This window comes from Aspergillus ambiguus (assembly GCF_047715705.1).
Source record: "Aspergillus ambiguus strain CBS 117.58 unplaced genomic scaffold BDV59scaffold_31, whole genome shotgun sequence".
NCBI classification, from domain to species: Eukaryota; Fungi; Ascomycota; class Eurotiomycetes; order Eurotiales; family Aspergillaceae; genus Aspergillus; species Aspergillus ambiguus.
The window spans coordinates 78,058-91,452 of NW_027395544.1; the positions used below are offsets into that span (position 1 = coordinate 78,058).

A 13,395-nucleotide genomic window follows, 5' to 3' on the forward strand; every position below is an offset into this window, starting at 1 on the left:
ATGGAAGCAGCACAAGCTTAGTACTCGGCCTCAAGCTCCTCCTCCTCCATCGAGTCGCTGGCAACCTCCTCGTAGTCACGCTCCAGGGCAGCCAGATCCTCACGGGCCTCGGAGAACTCACCCTCCTCCATACCCTCACCAACGTACCAGTGCACGAAGGCGCGCTTGGAGTACATGAGATCGAACTTGTGGTCGAGAGCGGACCAGGCCTCGGAGATGGCGGTGGTGTTGGAGAGCATGCAGCTGTTGTTTATGGTTAGTTTCGGTAATCTTTCATTTGCCGGGCGTTTGTGGGGAGTAAAAGGAAAAAAAAAACACTTACACAGCGCGGTTGAGGTTGGCCAGGTCGCCGTTGGGCACCTGCTGAGGGGGCTGGTAGCAGATACCGATCTTGAAACCAGTGGGGCACCAGTCAACGAACTGGATGGTACGCTTGGTCTTGAGGGTGGCCACGGCAGCGTGGGTCTCCTTGGGGACCACGTCACCGCGGTAGAGCAGACAGGTGGCCATGTACTTGCCGTTGCGGGGATCGCACTTGACCATCTGGTTGTTGGGCTCGAAGCAGGACATGGTGATCTCGTTGACGGAGTTGGCCTCGTGGGAAGCCTTGTCCGCGGAGATGACGGGGGCGTAGGCGACCAGAGGGAAGTGGATACGGGGGTAGGGCACCAGGTTGGTCTGGAACTCGTTGAGATCGACGTTGAGGGAACCATCGAAGCGCAGGGAGGCGGTGATGGAGGAGACCACCTGGGCGATCAGGCGGTTCAGGTTCTCGTAGCTGGGGCGCTCAATGCCGAGGTTGCGGCGGCAGATGTCGTAGATGGCCTCGTTGTCGACCATGAAGCTGCAGTCGGAGTGCTCCAGGGTGGTGTGAGTGGTCAGGATGGAGTTGTAGGGCTCGACGACCGAGGTGGCGTTCTGGGGGGCCGGGTAGACGCAGAACTCCAGCTTGGACTTCTTGCCGTAGTCGACGGAGAGACGCTCCATGAGGAGGGCACCAAAACCGGAACCGGTACCACCACCGAAGGAGTGGAAGACGAGGAAGCCCTGGAGACCGGCACAGTTGTCGGCCACACGGCGAACCTTGTCGAGGACCTGGTCGATCATCTCCTTGCCCACAGTGTAGTGACCACGGGCGTAGTTGTTCGAGGCATCCTCCTTGCCGGTGATCATGTTCTCAGGGTGGAAAAGGCTGCGGTAGGTACCGGTACGGACCTCGTCGACGACATTGGGCTCGAGATCACAGTAGATGGTACGAGGGACATACTTGCCCTGGCCTGGGTGCCATTGGCGGTCAGGAGCGGACGACGGGAAGGGGTCTGAGGGATAGGAGACATACCAGTCTCGGAGAAGAAGGTGCTGAACCCGTGGTCGGGGTCATCCCGCTTACGCTCCTCAGTGAGGTAACCATCGGCCTAGGGGGGTTATCCGATCAGTTTTGAATGCTCCTCAACGTGAAGAGTCGAATCTCGTATTCCCATCCACATACCTGAATACCGTGCTCGAGGCAGTACAGCTATTGTCACACACCATTGTCAGTTGACTCAATCCCATCCGAATGATATTCACCTCTCGTGGACATTCCCATAAAGAGCCGCGAATTGAGCGTGAGGGTGACAAAAAGAATCATACCTCCCAGCAGGAATTGGCGATTTGGCAACCAGCCTGGCCAACTGTGCAGGGTGAAAAAAACACATTAGTAACACGACAGGGATAACCAACGGGATCCCACCGGGTCTGTCACACACCGTTCAAACTGATAACTTCTCTCATATTGTCGAGTCCGGACGAAAAAGGCGGGAAAATCGAGTCAAACAAGGAGGAGGGGAGGCGAGTGGTGAGTTGGAATGTGGAAGAGGGGGAAAAATACCCAGGACGGTCGTCGATCTGTACGGATGTTTCAGGGGTAAGTAAGTGGGAAAAGGGATCCCGAGGACAGAACCGGAGGGGGAACGATGAGGGAATCTCCCACCAGGGAAGCGAGATGGCAGAGGGCGGGTTGACAGGAGAGAATGGCGGACGAGAAGGGGGAATTGACCTACCAGAAGCCCTTGGGACGGTGTCGAGGGAGGAGGTGGAGGAGAAGAAGATGTGATGTGGTTGTTTGTCTCTTCTGGTGGTTTTTTGTTGATCGTTCCCGTTGGGTCGCGTCGGGCCCGCCTGGCCCCTGATTGGCCCCGGCGGCTCCCCTCACCGCCTGATCCCGCCCGCTGACTCAGCCATCCCGGTTGGGACGGTGACTGTCACGTGGCATGACGTCTCCGAATAGCTTCAAGCTCACCCTGTACTCATCAGCTTCGTACATACATACCATGATCCCCAACTCCCCCTAGCCATGCTGTTCCGTCTCTTCCTTCTTCTCCTTCTCTCCGCCCTGGTCCCTGCCAACGTCGAAAAAACCATCTTCCTCGCCCCTCCCTCCGTCATCCTTCCCTCCATCGATCCCGCCCTCGACGACCTCGGTCTCCAACGCCTCTCCCCCAACAATCCTGTCCTCCGGACCAAACTCAATGTCTCCTTTCCCACAGGTTCCCATCCCGGTACCGACTCGTGGTATTTCCTCGAGAACCTGAGTCCGGGGCAACGCTACGAAGTGCGAATCTGTTGGCTTGCGACAGTATGTCTCCCCATGGGATCCCCTCCGAGACGATACTTGATATACAATGCAGATAGGAATGCTGGCTAACATGACTTAAGCAACCCACTGCCTTTACCCTCTCTACCTTCACCCTCCGCGACGCCATCGACGATCCCTCCCTCCTCTCCGCCATCAGTGTCTACGCCTCTACTCGACTCGACACCAAATCCTATCCCATCCCCCGGAAGCCGTATGCCCCCGTCGATCCCGCCCCGTCGCCAGACTCGGCTCTGTTCTTGCGCGTCCGGGCCGCAGCAGATTTCTTCTCTCTCAACTCCACTCTGATGGAGTCCCCGCCGCCCGTCGTAGCGGACATCATCCTGGACCCTTTCCTGGCGAACGTATTTCCACGATCGCTCGTGCCAACAGCTGCCTACGGTGCAGTGGTTGCATGCCTGGCGCTGGTCGTGGCGCGCTTTGTCTGGGGGCAGTTCCAAAGGGCGGTAGACGCTACGGCGACACAAGCGGGTCCGGCCAAAAAGGACCAGTAGATGTATGATGTAACGAAAGTATGCCGACCCAGAAAGTACAAGAATGCAGGAGAGGAGTAAGTAGATGTATTATTTTCCGTTGGAGTTGGGAGTCCGTTTGTATATATATTCCCGCATCCGCAGGAGCTTAACATGAATATTCCATCAAAACGTAATCCCCACAACTTCACTACTTAAACAAAACACTAGGGCTGCATATCGAACACGTAACGGCGTAAAAATCATAGCAAGGGGAATCAGGGGTGAATATTGCAACACATTAGCACTCCAAGACGGGAATCCGTAGAAACAGTAAGCGCAAGTCAGACATAACGGATAATAGATGGCAATAGATTCGACCACTGTACCGTCTGATTAATCTTCAAAGAAATGCAAAACTGCACGGATACCCTTGGACCCCAGCCCGTGGGGTGGATAAGAGATGTAGAGGGGCTCGTCATGGGCTCCCAGTTTGGCCCGGAATTCACTTTTGCGAACTAGGTGGAATTGCTTGGCCAGTGTCTCATACGTGTGCTGCAGCATCTTGGTCTTGGGCCCATGCATGTTGTGGCCTGGAGTCAATGTCGTAGTCGCTCCCGCCCCGAAGGTGAGCGACTTAACCCCAGATCGAGCTGCCGTCTGGATGGCGTGGGTGACAATATGCTCAATCACGCCATTCGGAGCTCCGGGGAAGTCAAAGCTGTACTTGACTTGCATGCCGTATCGCGGAGACAACATTGCTAGAGCGACAAAGGCACAGATGGTACCGGACTTGTCGACGGCATAGAAGTACCAACGGTGAGCGTGATCGCGCCAGGGACGTATCTCTGACAGGTGCACCTGCGTGCCTTTGCGGTTGGACAGCCAGTCCTGTATCCGCTGGTCAATCTGCTCGCGGACATTGTCCGGCACCATTTCGCCCTGGCTGAGCGAGACCAATTTGATGCCTTCATTCTCTGAGTGTCGAATCTTGCGAGCGATCTCTCCATCCGAGGCGGCTTGATTACGGGAGGGATCAACACGCTCCTCAGCAATGCAGGACATGCTGCGCCATCCCAGCTTCTCGCCCAGAATTTCCTCCACCTGCGGCGAGCACAAGAGCCAGATAGGCTTGTACTTTGTCTCTCGGCGCATCCACTGTAGGAACTGGGTGATAACTCGACTGTACTGGCGAGGGTCACACAGTGGATCACCGGGGATAACCGCGTAGTTACCGGTGCTAGGCACATAGGCGATGGCGGCCCCAGTCCCCATGTCTCGCCAAATCTTGAAGCGTTCGTCACCCCAGGAGGTTGCAGTAGCATCACCGTAGTTCGCGACAAGGTGTTCCAAGGGCTGGAGATGTTCCTCACTGGGGGCGGTGGGCCCAGTCCGATCCCGCAGCCACGACGGTTCCATTGTCGAGGATTCTGGATGACGGAGCTGCGTCGTCGGCGGTTTAGCCGGGAAACTTCTCGGGTCTCTGTGGAAGAGAGAGGCTAAACGGATGTTGCCCAGTTTGAGCAGCAACATCACCAGCCGTTCCAAGCCCACACCGGCTCCCGCATGGGGGGGTGCTCCCCATTGGAAGCCCTCCATGTACTCTTCCATGCTGTCGGGATTGATCCCAACCCGGCGCATATTTTCCTCTAGCATGTGGGGGTCGTGAATACGCTGCCCGCCAGAGACAATCTCCTGACCTCGAATGAAGATATCAAACGAATTGGTGAAGCGATTGTCAACGGGATCAGGCATCGCATAGAACGGCCGAGCACCCACCGGGAACTTGTCGATGATGTAGTAGTCGGTGCCGTATTTCTCCCTGATGAGTTCACCCAGACGGATCTCATCCCGCGTGTGCAGGTCCTCGTCCTCCGGCAGGAGATTACCATCCTCGTCGCGCCAGCCTGAATCATTGAGCAACTTGATGCCTTCAGCGAATGTAATGACGGGAGTCTTCTCCAGCCAGACTACATCTTCGGAGGGGAATTGCTGCTTGACGATCTCCACCTCGCGTCGATAACGGCCGTACACCCCCTGTAGGATATTCTTGATGACGGCGTCCAGTACATCCAGCATCTCGTGGTAATGTTCTTCGATGGCCATCTCGATATCGAGGCCGGTATACTCGGTCAGGTGGCGGTGGGTGTTGGAGTTCTCAGCACGGAAAACGGCACCAATCTCATAGACCCGTCCGAAGTCGGCTGCGATTGCCATCTGCTTCGCCAGCTGGGGACTCTGCGCCAGGAAAGCTTCCCGGCCAAAGTAGTTGACAGAGAAAACGCTGGCGCCGGATTCGGTGGCCGAGCCCTGGAGCTTGGGGGTATGAATCTCGATGAAGCCTTGTTCATCGAGGGCGCTCCGGAACAGGTTCCCGATAGCCGACTGGATACGAAAGATTGATTGCGAGGTGGGCGTGCGCAAGTCGAGCAGTCGGTTAGCCAGGCGAACGCGGTCTGGGATATGACTGCGGCGGCCTTCGATGCGCTCTTCCTCTGGGGAACGGATTTCAGCCTCGTACACACTAAAGGGGACAGGCTCCTCCCGATTGGAGACGACATGAATGGCATCAATGGAAAGTTCCACATCGTGAATGGTACAGCCTAGGACGGGAACCTGGGGAGCCCGGATGGTCCCCCGGACTTGGACAATGGATCCAACTCGAAGGTGTTCGGCCCATTGAACCATGGCGATAGACTTGACGGAGGGTGTTTCATGCAAGACGCCCTGAAAAGTGATGAGCTGCTGACGGAAGACCAGAAAGACCAGTTTCGAGCTCATGCGACGGACGATATGCAAGCGTGCGGTGAAGAAGATCTCGCTGCCCTCGAGGTCCTTGGAGATGGCGTCAAAAGAGGTGCGCGGTTCTTTCGAGCGGGTACGGGACTGAACCAAAGGTAAGGTGCCATAGCGAGCCTTCATCTCAGGGGTCTCTTCTCGAACGGCATTGGCGACATCCTCACGGCGATGCTCCGAGGACTCGGATCGACGGTACTCCCCACTGAGACGGGAACGTTCCTGGCGCCGCTGCTGACGAGCCAGGCGTTTCTGCTGGTTTTTACTCAGAGAGCCGGTGGTGGAGGAATCATCGGAGACATCTTCGGAGGAGGAGATGTCACCACGATCGCGCAGAAAGGTAGACAGGATACTCCTCCGAGGGGAGAAGCCCGACGAGGAGGAATTATTGGAGTGGCGAGTGGGAGCCGGCGAGGACTCGTCGAGGTCGCCCTTGGGGACAATTCTATGAAGGGCACGCTTGATGGACATGATGAGGATGCATAGAGGGGAGTCGAAACAGGAGGAGGGGTAGGGATAGACCGAGAGTATTTAAGAGTTTCCGATGTGGAGTACAGTAGTAGTCGGGCGACGGGACGAATGCGACAGGGATTGACACCAGGATCGCTAGACCCGAGAACGCACGAGTAGAAGATGAGGGAGGGGACGAGGACGAGGATGAAGAGGAAGACGAAGACGAAGACGACGAGGAAGAGGAAGATGAAGGAGGAGAAGAAGAAGAAGGAAAGGAAACGAGCAGGAGCGAAAAGGGAAGGAGGCGTCTTTCCCGGTTGGGGAGCGTGGATGATGTCATCACCTCTCCAGCTGCTTCTTCACGTACATCGAACAACCACCGAACAAAACAACGACTACAGAGCAACTACTCCTCTATCCCTGTCTCTCGCTTGTGCAGTCACATCATTGTGCCGTCAATCGCTCTCGACGCCATCCCTCCTCAGGGACCCTGTTCCGTCGATCTCTGATATCTTGGCTATTTAGCCTATTCCCGCCGTCATCCTTGGCTGCTTCCCTCCGTCTCTCTCCCTCATCCACCCGATCCTCTCCCCCTCCGCATTCTTCCTGGTCTCGAGTCGTGTCCATCATGGCCTCGCGTGGGTGGCTTCTCGTCCAGGCCGTCTTCTGGCGCTTTCTGATGCGCATCGGCATGTTCCTGCATGACATCTCCTCGCCTCCTCGCCCCCCTCGCTGTTCTTTCATCCGATACATCCCCATGGGCGATGCCTATATTCGTCTCTACTTCTACTGTCCCCCCGCATACCATCGTGCCCGAAGGGAGAAATCTCCCCGTCGCTTCCCTGTGCTGGTGAATTTCCACGGTGGTGGGTTCACCCTGGGTTGTCCCTCCGATGATGGTCGCTGGGCCCATTTTGTCCTCGAGGAAGCAGATGCCGTCATGGTCAGCGTGGGCTACCGACGAGCTCCGGAGTATCCCTTCCCCGCTGCCGTGGATGACGGCGTACAAGCCCTCCTATACCTAGCCTCTCATGCGAACGAACTGAGCCTAGACGTCTCCCACATCGCCCTGAGTGGATTCTCGGCCGGCGGGAACCTGGCCGTCACGGTACCGCTGCGGTTACGCAGTCTCTTAGCGAAAGCAAACCACCTTGAAAATGACCACGACGATCCCGTGGTGCGGGCCGACTCCACCGAACAACTGATCGACGCATCCGCTAGCGATCTCAATATCGTGGCGCTGTTTTGCTGGTACCCGATCCTCGACTTTGAGACTCCACGCGCCCACCGCCGCGCAATGAGCACCATGCCCAGCAAGACATTGCCGGACTTCTTCACTACTCTCTTCGACGAGTCGTATCTGCCACATGGTGAAGACCGACGATCTCCGTATGCATCCCCGGTGCGGGCTTTGGACGAGGAGCTGTGCGATGCCTTGCCCCACGACATCTTCCTGTACATCTGCGAATGGGACATGTTGGTTAATGAAGGACAGCAATTCGTGCGCCGATTGGAGTCCATCAATAAGCATGTCCGCTCCATGATGATCGAGCAGGTAACACATGCCTGGGACAAGTCCCCCAATCCATTCCGTGACCAGGACAGGATCAACATACTGTATCGCGATGCATGTGCGGATATGAAAACGATTTTCGGCCGGCATCATTGAGAGCATTGGTGGCGTTTCTTTCTTTGGCGTGCATAGCGTATGGTTTTTCTCAAAGAAACATGTGTATAGTTTCAACTCCAATTCAAAGGCATTCATCAGACAGGTTTGTTCGCCGTAACAGCCACATATCTCCATCTGCTACGATAATTCACCACCACCGCAACCGTGTCTATAAACGAAGCTTCCATCCCAGAGCCACCACGATCATGCACGGCACATACAAGACCCAAGCCAACACCCGCAGCAGCGGTCGAACATTGCGGGAAAGATCCCTTTCAAGAACATCTTCAAACCCAGCATCAGCCAATATGCGCGCCAGCCCAGAAGTCGTCGCAGATGAGTCCAAAGACATCGCACCATATCGCCGCACCTTCTTCTGTTCCGATGCCATCGACCCCCGCCTGTACCCAATGATCATACTCATACGGAACAACTCTCCCCCCTGGTTTCAGAGCTCGCAGAAACTCCTTCAGGACCTCGGACAGATCCGTCGTGTGCACCAGCGTTTCGATGGTATAGATACCGTCGAGAGAGCTTGCTCCGACCATCTTCAGACGATGGTAATCGTCCTGTTGCACTGTCACGGCCGCCCCCGTCCGATCATCCAGAATCCGACGGACATTCTGTCGCGCGTGCTGCACCTGTTCCCCCACCAGGTCAATGGCGAGGACGCGCAGACCTCTCTGCGCGAAATTATTTGCGACCTGGCCGTCACCACAGCCTGCATCCAAGCAACGGTTCCCGGGTGTAAATCCAGAGACCGGAACATATGGTCCTCCATCGCAAGAAGAGCATGCTGAATGGGAAAGGGCCGCCAGGTAGATGGAGGATACAGGCCCAGATGAGCCCGACCATTAAGGAGAAGCTGGTTTCCCAGGCGAGTTTCAAGAGAGGCATAATAGCGCCTGGCGTCGTTCATTTTGGGGGATATTGAAATATATACAAAGGAGTTCTGTATATCGAAGGATTCTGCACACATGGCCCATGCCGACAGGATGGCAATTTATGTATCCGAAAACAATCACCCAGGTATTTAGAGTTATTATTGTCCCAGATGACCCAATAACGATGTTCAGCCTGCGCCACGGATCGACGCCGAACGAATACGAGACTTGCCTAATTCGGAAGCATATCAGACTTCATCTGACTTCATCTGACCCAACTCGCGGCCTATATATACCTGACAGTAGATCCTGATGCAGGGCCAATTTTATCGTCAGCGTCAAGCTTGATCTGCTACGTAACACACCATGCTGCTCTCGATTCTTTCCGTGATCTCCCTGGCAGCAGCCCAGTTCCCCTCAAACCCACAAACCCCTATCCCTACACCTTCATATACTGGGTGCCCACCTGATGGCCCTCTCCTTCCACGTCCTACCAGCCTGCTCTCCTCAGAAAACATTCAATCTGCTGCGTCAAATCTTACCACAAGCCTGAATGCCGCTGTAAGCGGCTCCATCAAAGCCGGCTGGGTTGTCGACAACGTCACCTTCTCGGTGGCGGTTGTATCTCCAAATACAAACCAGACTGGTCACAAGTATGGCAATGCTAATGTCGTCTGGGAGTACCACCATCGTGCCGCAACCGCCACGCAAGGCACTACCAACATTACCAGCGATTCACAGTACCTTATTGGGTCCATCTCCAAGCCCATCACTGACATCCTACTGCTCAAGTCCGGACTTGACATCCAGCGTCCAGTCACAGACTTCCTGCCGGAGCTCGACATTCCCAATTCCTCTATTGCATGGAGAGAAATAACCTTGCAGATGTTGGGGGAGCATCTTGCAGGGATTCCTCCAAACGGTACTTTCATACCCATGACTGCTACCCTTAAAAGCACAGTTCTAATGTCGACCTCAGATGTCTATGAAATATTCACGGTTCAGCCCCTGTATGAAGCATTTGGATTCCCCTTACTCTCGTCAGGTGACTATCCATCCTGCGGGGTGATGGCCATGCCAAATAGTTCAGCGTGCACTAGACAAGGTATCACAATTCAAGCAGAGCATACCAATCATATGCTAATCATGTATCTAGACCTACTGCACACTCTCACCACCAAGCAGCCCGTCACAACTCCCAACTCTAGGCCAATTTACTCGACCCTAGCCTTCAGCATCATCGCTCTCTGTCTCGAGCGAGCGACGAACACTACCTACGCCGACCTCCTCCGCTTGCACCTCACCATGCCGTTAAATATGCCCAACACCGGTGTCTCGCCGGGCAATTCTTCCTTGGCTGCAATTCCGCCCGGAATGTCCTCATGGGGATCGGACTATGGATTTAACGCACCGTACGCTTATCTTCCGTACACCCAACCAAATTCCACGCCTACCAATCTCACTAACGACCAAATACAGAGGCGGAGGGCTATATTCGAGCATCAACGACCTAGCTACTATTCTCGCCTCCACTCTTGACCGCACCATTCTACCCGCAGCGCAAACGAGCAAATGGCTCAAACCCACCTCCATGACAGGCTCGCCCTTCACCCTTGTCGGCATGCCTTGGGAAATCCAGCGTACCACTCACCTTATACCAGCACCATATGCCCCGCATACTGTCGACTTGTACACAAAATCCGGTGCTGCAATGGGCTACACGTCACAGGTAGCGCTCATTGACGAATATGGCGTGGGAATCATCGTGTTAACAGCCGGCCCGGCCGGCGCAGCAGAGATACTCTACCACAGTATCGCGGGGTCCTTCATTGCTGCACTCGAAGAAGAGGCTAGGGACCAAGCGCAGAAGTATACAGGCTCCTGGGCAACAGTATCTTCACGGCCAGACGCAGCGCAGATACGTCTCAATATAACCATGGACCACGGCCTGGGACTCAAGCTTGACAGTCTCACTCGTGGAAATGCATCAGTCCTCGAGGGTATCCGGACTATCTGGGAGACTGCCTACGCAAGCATGGGATTTGGTATTCTCTCGCAGGATTTGCGCTTGTATCCGGCCGGGGTGGAGAGGGAGGTCCATCTCTCTGAGGGGAGGAAGATTCGGCAGCGTCTCCGGAAGGATACACGGCAGTTAAAGGAGGACGTGGCAGAGGAAGAGGACTTGGTGCTCCAGGACTGGCGTGTGAACATGGACATCATCCCCACTGACGGAGGAGCCATGTCGGATCTCCCTGGGCAGGGTGGATGGAGCGCATTCTGTGCTTCATGGCAGGTCGTCGATTGGATGCAGTATGGGGGATATGCTGTTGACAGAATCGTGTTTGTGCTGGAAAAGAAGACCGGACGAGTTGTGGGAGTGGAAATTCCGGTTCTACGAGGGGAGATGTTAACTCCCGTGTTAGAGGATGTCTAAAATACCGGCCAGCAGACTCACCACTGACCATTGCTCAGAGGCGGCACGTAGGAGAATCATGACCCAATGAGGATTGTTTGTCACGCCCCTGTCGATAGTGGTAGGATTGTGGCGTACGCCTCAGGATCCATGACGAAAATGGAGTCAACTTTAAGGTTAGACCCCGAAACACTCAATGTTTGCCCTTACATCGCAGCAAACGGACATCAAGGTCTTGGCTGAAGAAGTTACAGTCTGCTCAATGGTACTTTTTGGAAAAGTGTACGGGATAGGTCCGCACCAGATGCTTAAATGTCCATGTTTTCAAACCTTAGAAGTAATAGAAGTTGCGAGACCGTCATGAGGGGCGCAGATGAGCAATACGGGCGTTTAAAACACCATACGGCATTCGTAAGAGACACCTGACTCAGGATTATCAGGATAACGCCTTATATGTGCTGATCGGGTGCTCTGTGAGCGCAAGCCGTCGTGCCTGACGGTAATCTGCAGATCTGTAGGATTACCTATGTCGGGACGCCTCTCGATACTGTACCGATGCCAATTAGGTTCATGCATTGTAGATCGTCCGGCTCTGCAGACCGGTAAACCCGAGAGCTGAGCCTAAATCCCACATCTCCGTTCACATCATATTGCGTTCCACTCGGCCGGGATCAAGTGGTCAATTGCCGCGGCATTATTTGCTCCCTACTGGACACTGCCGGGGCTCTCCCTCAAGACAAATATAGAAAACGCCACATTCAAGAATCGACCAGCGTTGCGGCCACTTTTTTCTTCTGATGGACGTGTGTAGTACGGCACTCAGCCCGCCACTGCGTCTCAGAATGATATAGGGCGAATGATATCTACGGGAATTATTAGAGGCGTTGTACAAGGCGCTTCTGTTTCAATATGCACTAGCAGATAAATAGCCAACCTGTTTTCTTTTCACAGCAATCGTGAATATCATGATCTCTAATTCGCCAGATAATGCTTAATTTCATGCGCAATTTGTATCATCCAGGTTCCTTCGACGATCCTCTCCTTCGGCTTCAGCATCATCCACCTCTATGGCTAGAATGTATGTTCAGAATCTCAGCTCATGTCTCCGGAGCTGATTCTGAGACATAAAGATGGGCACAGTTTAGGACAGTTTTAGTACGATACCAAAAGGAACCTCTTGTATGTATCTTGCATGGGATGGTTTCCTTTCTCCGGGGATGGCCGCATGTTATCCAGGTGGTCCCAGTAAAGAAGTATGACTGGGACTGTACCTGAAAATTTCAGTTGCGTATTACTCTATAACGTTAATTGTGCCTATTTACTCAGAACTGTTCTGCAAGTATGGATCAGGTCTCATCGGGCCTCTGTTCATACGACTAGCGACATGCCTGGCTAAGTAAAATCACATTTTTGTGTCCTACTAGTATTTATTTTATTTTATTTTTATTTTTTGCAAAGTTCTTGCGTAAAATATTCTGATATAAGTCAAACGCTAGGGGGGTTGTCTGGGCTCAGATTGTCTTGCTATATGACAAAAGACAGCGAAATAATGTTTGTTGCAGCGTGATATGTCATTAATAGTGCGTATTCAGATAGTCTGAATTTCTGTTTATGCCTCATATGGGGTCCCTGAGACATGCTAGAGTTCAGGTTATTGCAGATAGGGATGTATGTGGGTTCCACGCTTTCTATGAGCACCAACTAAATTGTATAATCTCAGCCTTGGGGACGTACCAGACGTAGGGCAATACCGGTACTCGTGACTTCTTCGTGCCCTGAGATCGTACAATAAACATCTCTGGATTGGAGCATAACCCATTATTTCAACCATCCCGTGGTTCCTTTTTCATGACCCGCTGGGTCAGTCAATATCGAAATATGTGACGAACCACCGGATTCATACGGCGCGCTAATGTAGCATAATGGCCGTTATCCCTGAGACAGCTTCTGTCGGTGGTTGATCCTATTCGTAACAGCTTCAGCCAGCTTGTCACTAGATGTGGGCTGTGTTTACCCGCTACGATGACCTCAAGCTCGCATCATTGGATGCTACGGAGAAGCCGAATAATACCAGCATCGCTTCGTCGTTTGCA

At 54.0% G+C, this 13,395-nt stretch overlaps 6 protein-coding genes across 6 annotated transcripts; 3 read left to right on the forward strand and 3 right to left on the reverse strand.

Annotated features, from left to right (window-relative positions):
• Positions 1 to 17: 17 nt before the first annotated feature.
• BDV59DRAFT_194883 (tubulin alpha chain) lies at positions 18 to 1,773 on the reverse strand (the record flags this gene model as incomplete). Its single annotated transcript, XM_073692464.1, has 6 exons — positions 18 to 243; positions 323 to 1,277; positions 1,340 to 1,415; positions 1,490 to 1,516; positions 1,633 to 1,673; positions 1,749 to 1,773. 6 exons carry the CDS (start codon positions 1,771 to 1,773, stop codon positions 18 to 20), a joined length of 1,350 nt encoding a protein of 449 aa, XP_073545299.1.
• A 562-nt stretch (positions 1,774 to 2,335) lies between these two features.
• On the forward strand, positions 2,336 to 3,129 carry BDV59DRAFT_204250 (uncharacterized protein; the record flags this gene model as incomplete). Its single annotated transcript, XM_073694423.1, has 2 exons — positions 2,336 to 2,617; positions 2,698 to 3,129. 2 exons carry the CDS (start codon positions 2,336 to 2,338, stop codon positions 3,127 to 3,129), a joined length of 714 nt encoding a protein of 237 aa, XP_073545300.1.
• A 354-nt stretch (positions 3,130 to 3,483) lies between these two features.
• Positions 3,484 to 6,705, reverse strand: erdS (aspartyl-tRNA synthetase, cytoplasmic; the record flags this gene model as incomplete). The annotated part of the gene is made up of 2 exons (XM_073692465.1): positions 3,484 to 6,328; positions 6,692 to 6,705. 2 exons carry the CDS (start codon positions 6,703 to 6,705, stop codon positions 3,484 to 3,486), a joined length of 2,859 nt encoding a protein of 952 aa, XP_073545301.1.
• Positions 6,706 to 6,713: 8 nt separating this feature from the next.
• On the forward strand, positions 6,714 to 8,110 carry BDV59DRAFT_91014 (Alpha/Beta hydrolase protein). The gene has a single exon (XM_073697320.1). The coding sequence runs from the start codon at positions 6,965 to 6,967 to the stop codon at positions 8,003 to 8,005; it is 1,041 nt and encodes a 346-aa protein (XP_073545302.1). The 5' UTR covers positions 6,714 to 6,964; the 3' UTR covers positions 8,006 to 8,110.
• Positions 8,111 to 8,304: 194 nt separating this feature from the next.
• On the reverse strand, positions 8,305 to 8,924 carry BDV59DRAFT_204253 (class I SAM-dependent methyltransferase; the record flags this gene model as incomplete). The annotated part of the gene is made up of 2 exons (XM_073694424.1): positions 8,305 to 8,688; positions 8,742 to 8,924. 2 exons carry the CDS (start codon positions 8,922 to 8,924, stop codon positions 8,305 to 8,307), a joined length of 567 nt encoding a protein of 188 aa, XP_073545303.1.
• A 331-nt stretch (positions 8,925 to 9,255) lies between these two features.
• Positions 9,256 to 11,323, forward strand: BDV59DRAFT_204254 (serine hydrolase domain-containing protein; the record flags this gene model as incomplete). Its single annotated transcript, XM_073694425.1, has 4 exons — positions 9,256 to 9,811; positions 9,869 to 9,994; positions 10,046 to 10,301; positions 10,369 to 11,323. The coding sequence occupies 4 exons, from the start codon at positions 9,256 to 9,258 to the stop codon at positions 11,321 to 11,323; spliced, it is 1,893 nt and encodes a 630-aa protein (XP_073545304.1).
• Positions 11,324 to 13,395: the final 2,072 nt, after the last annotated feature.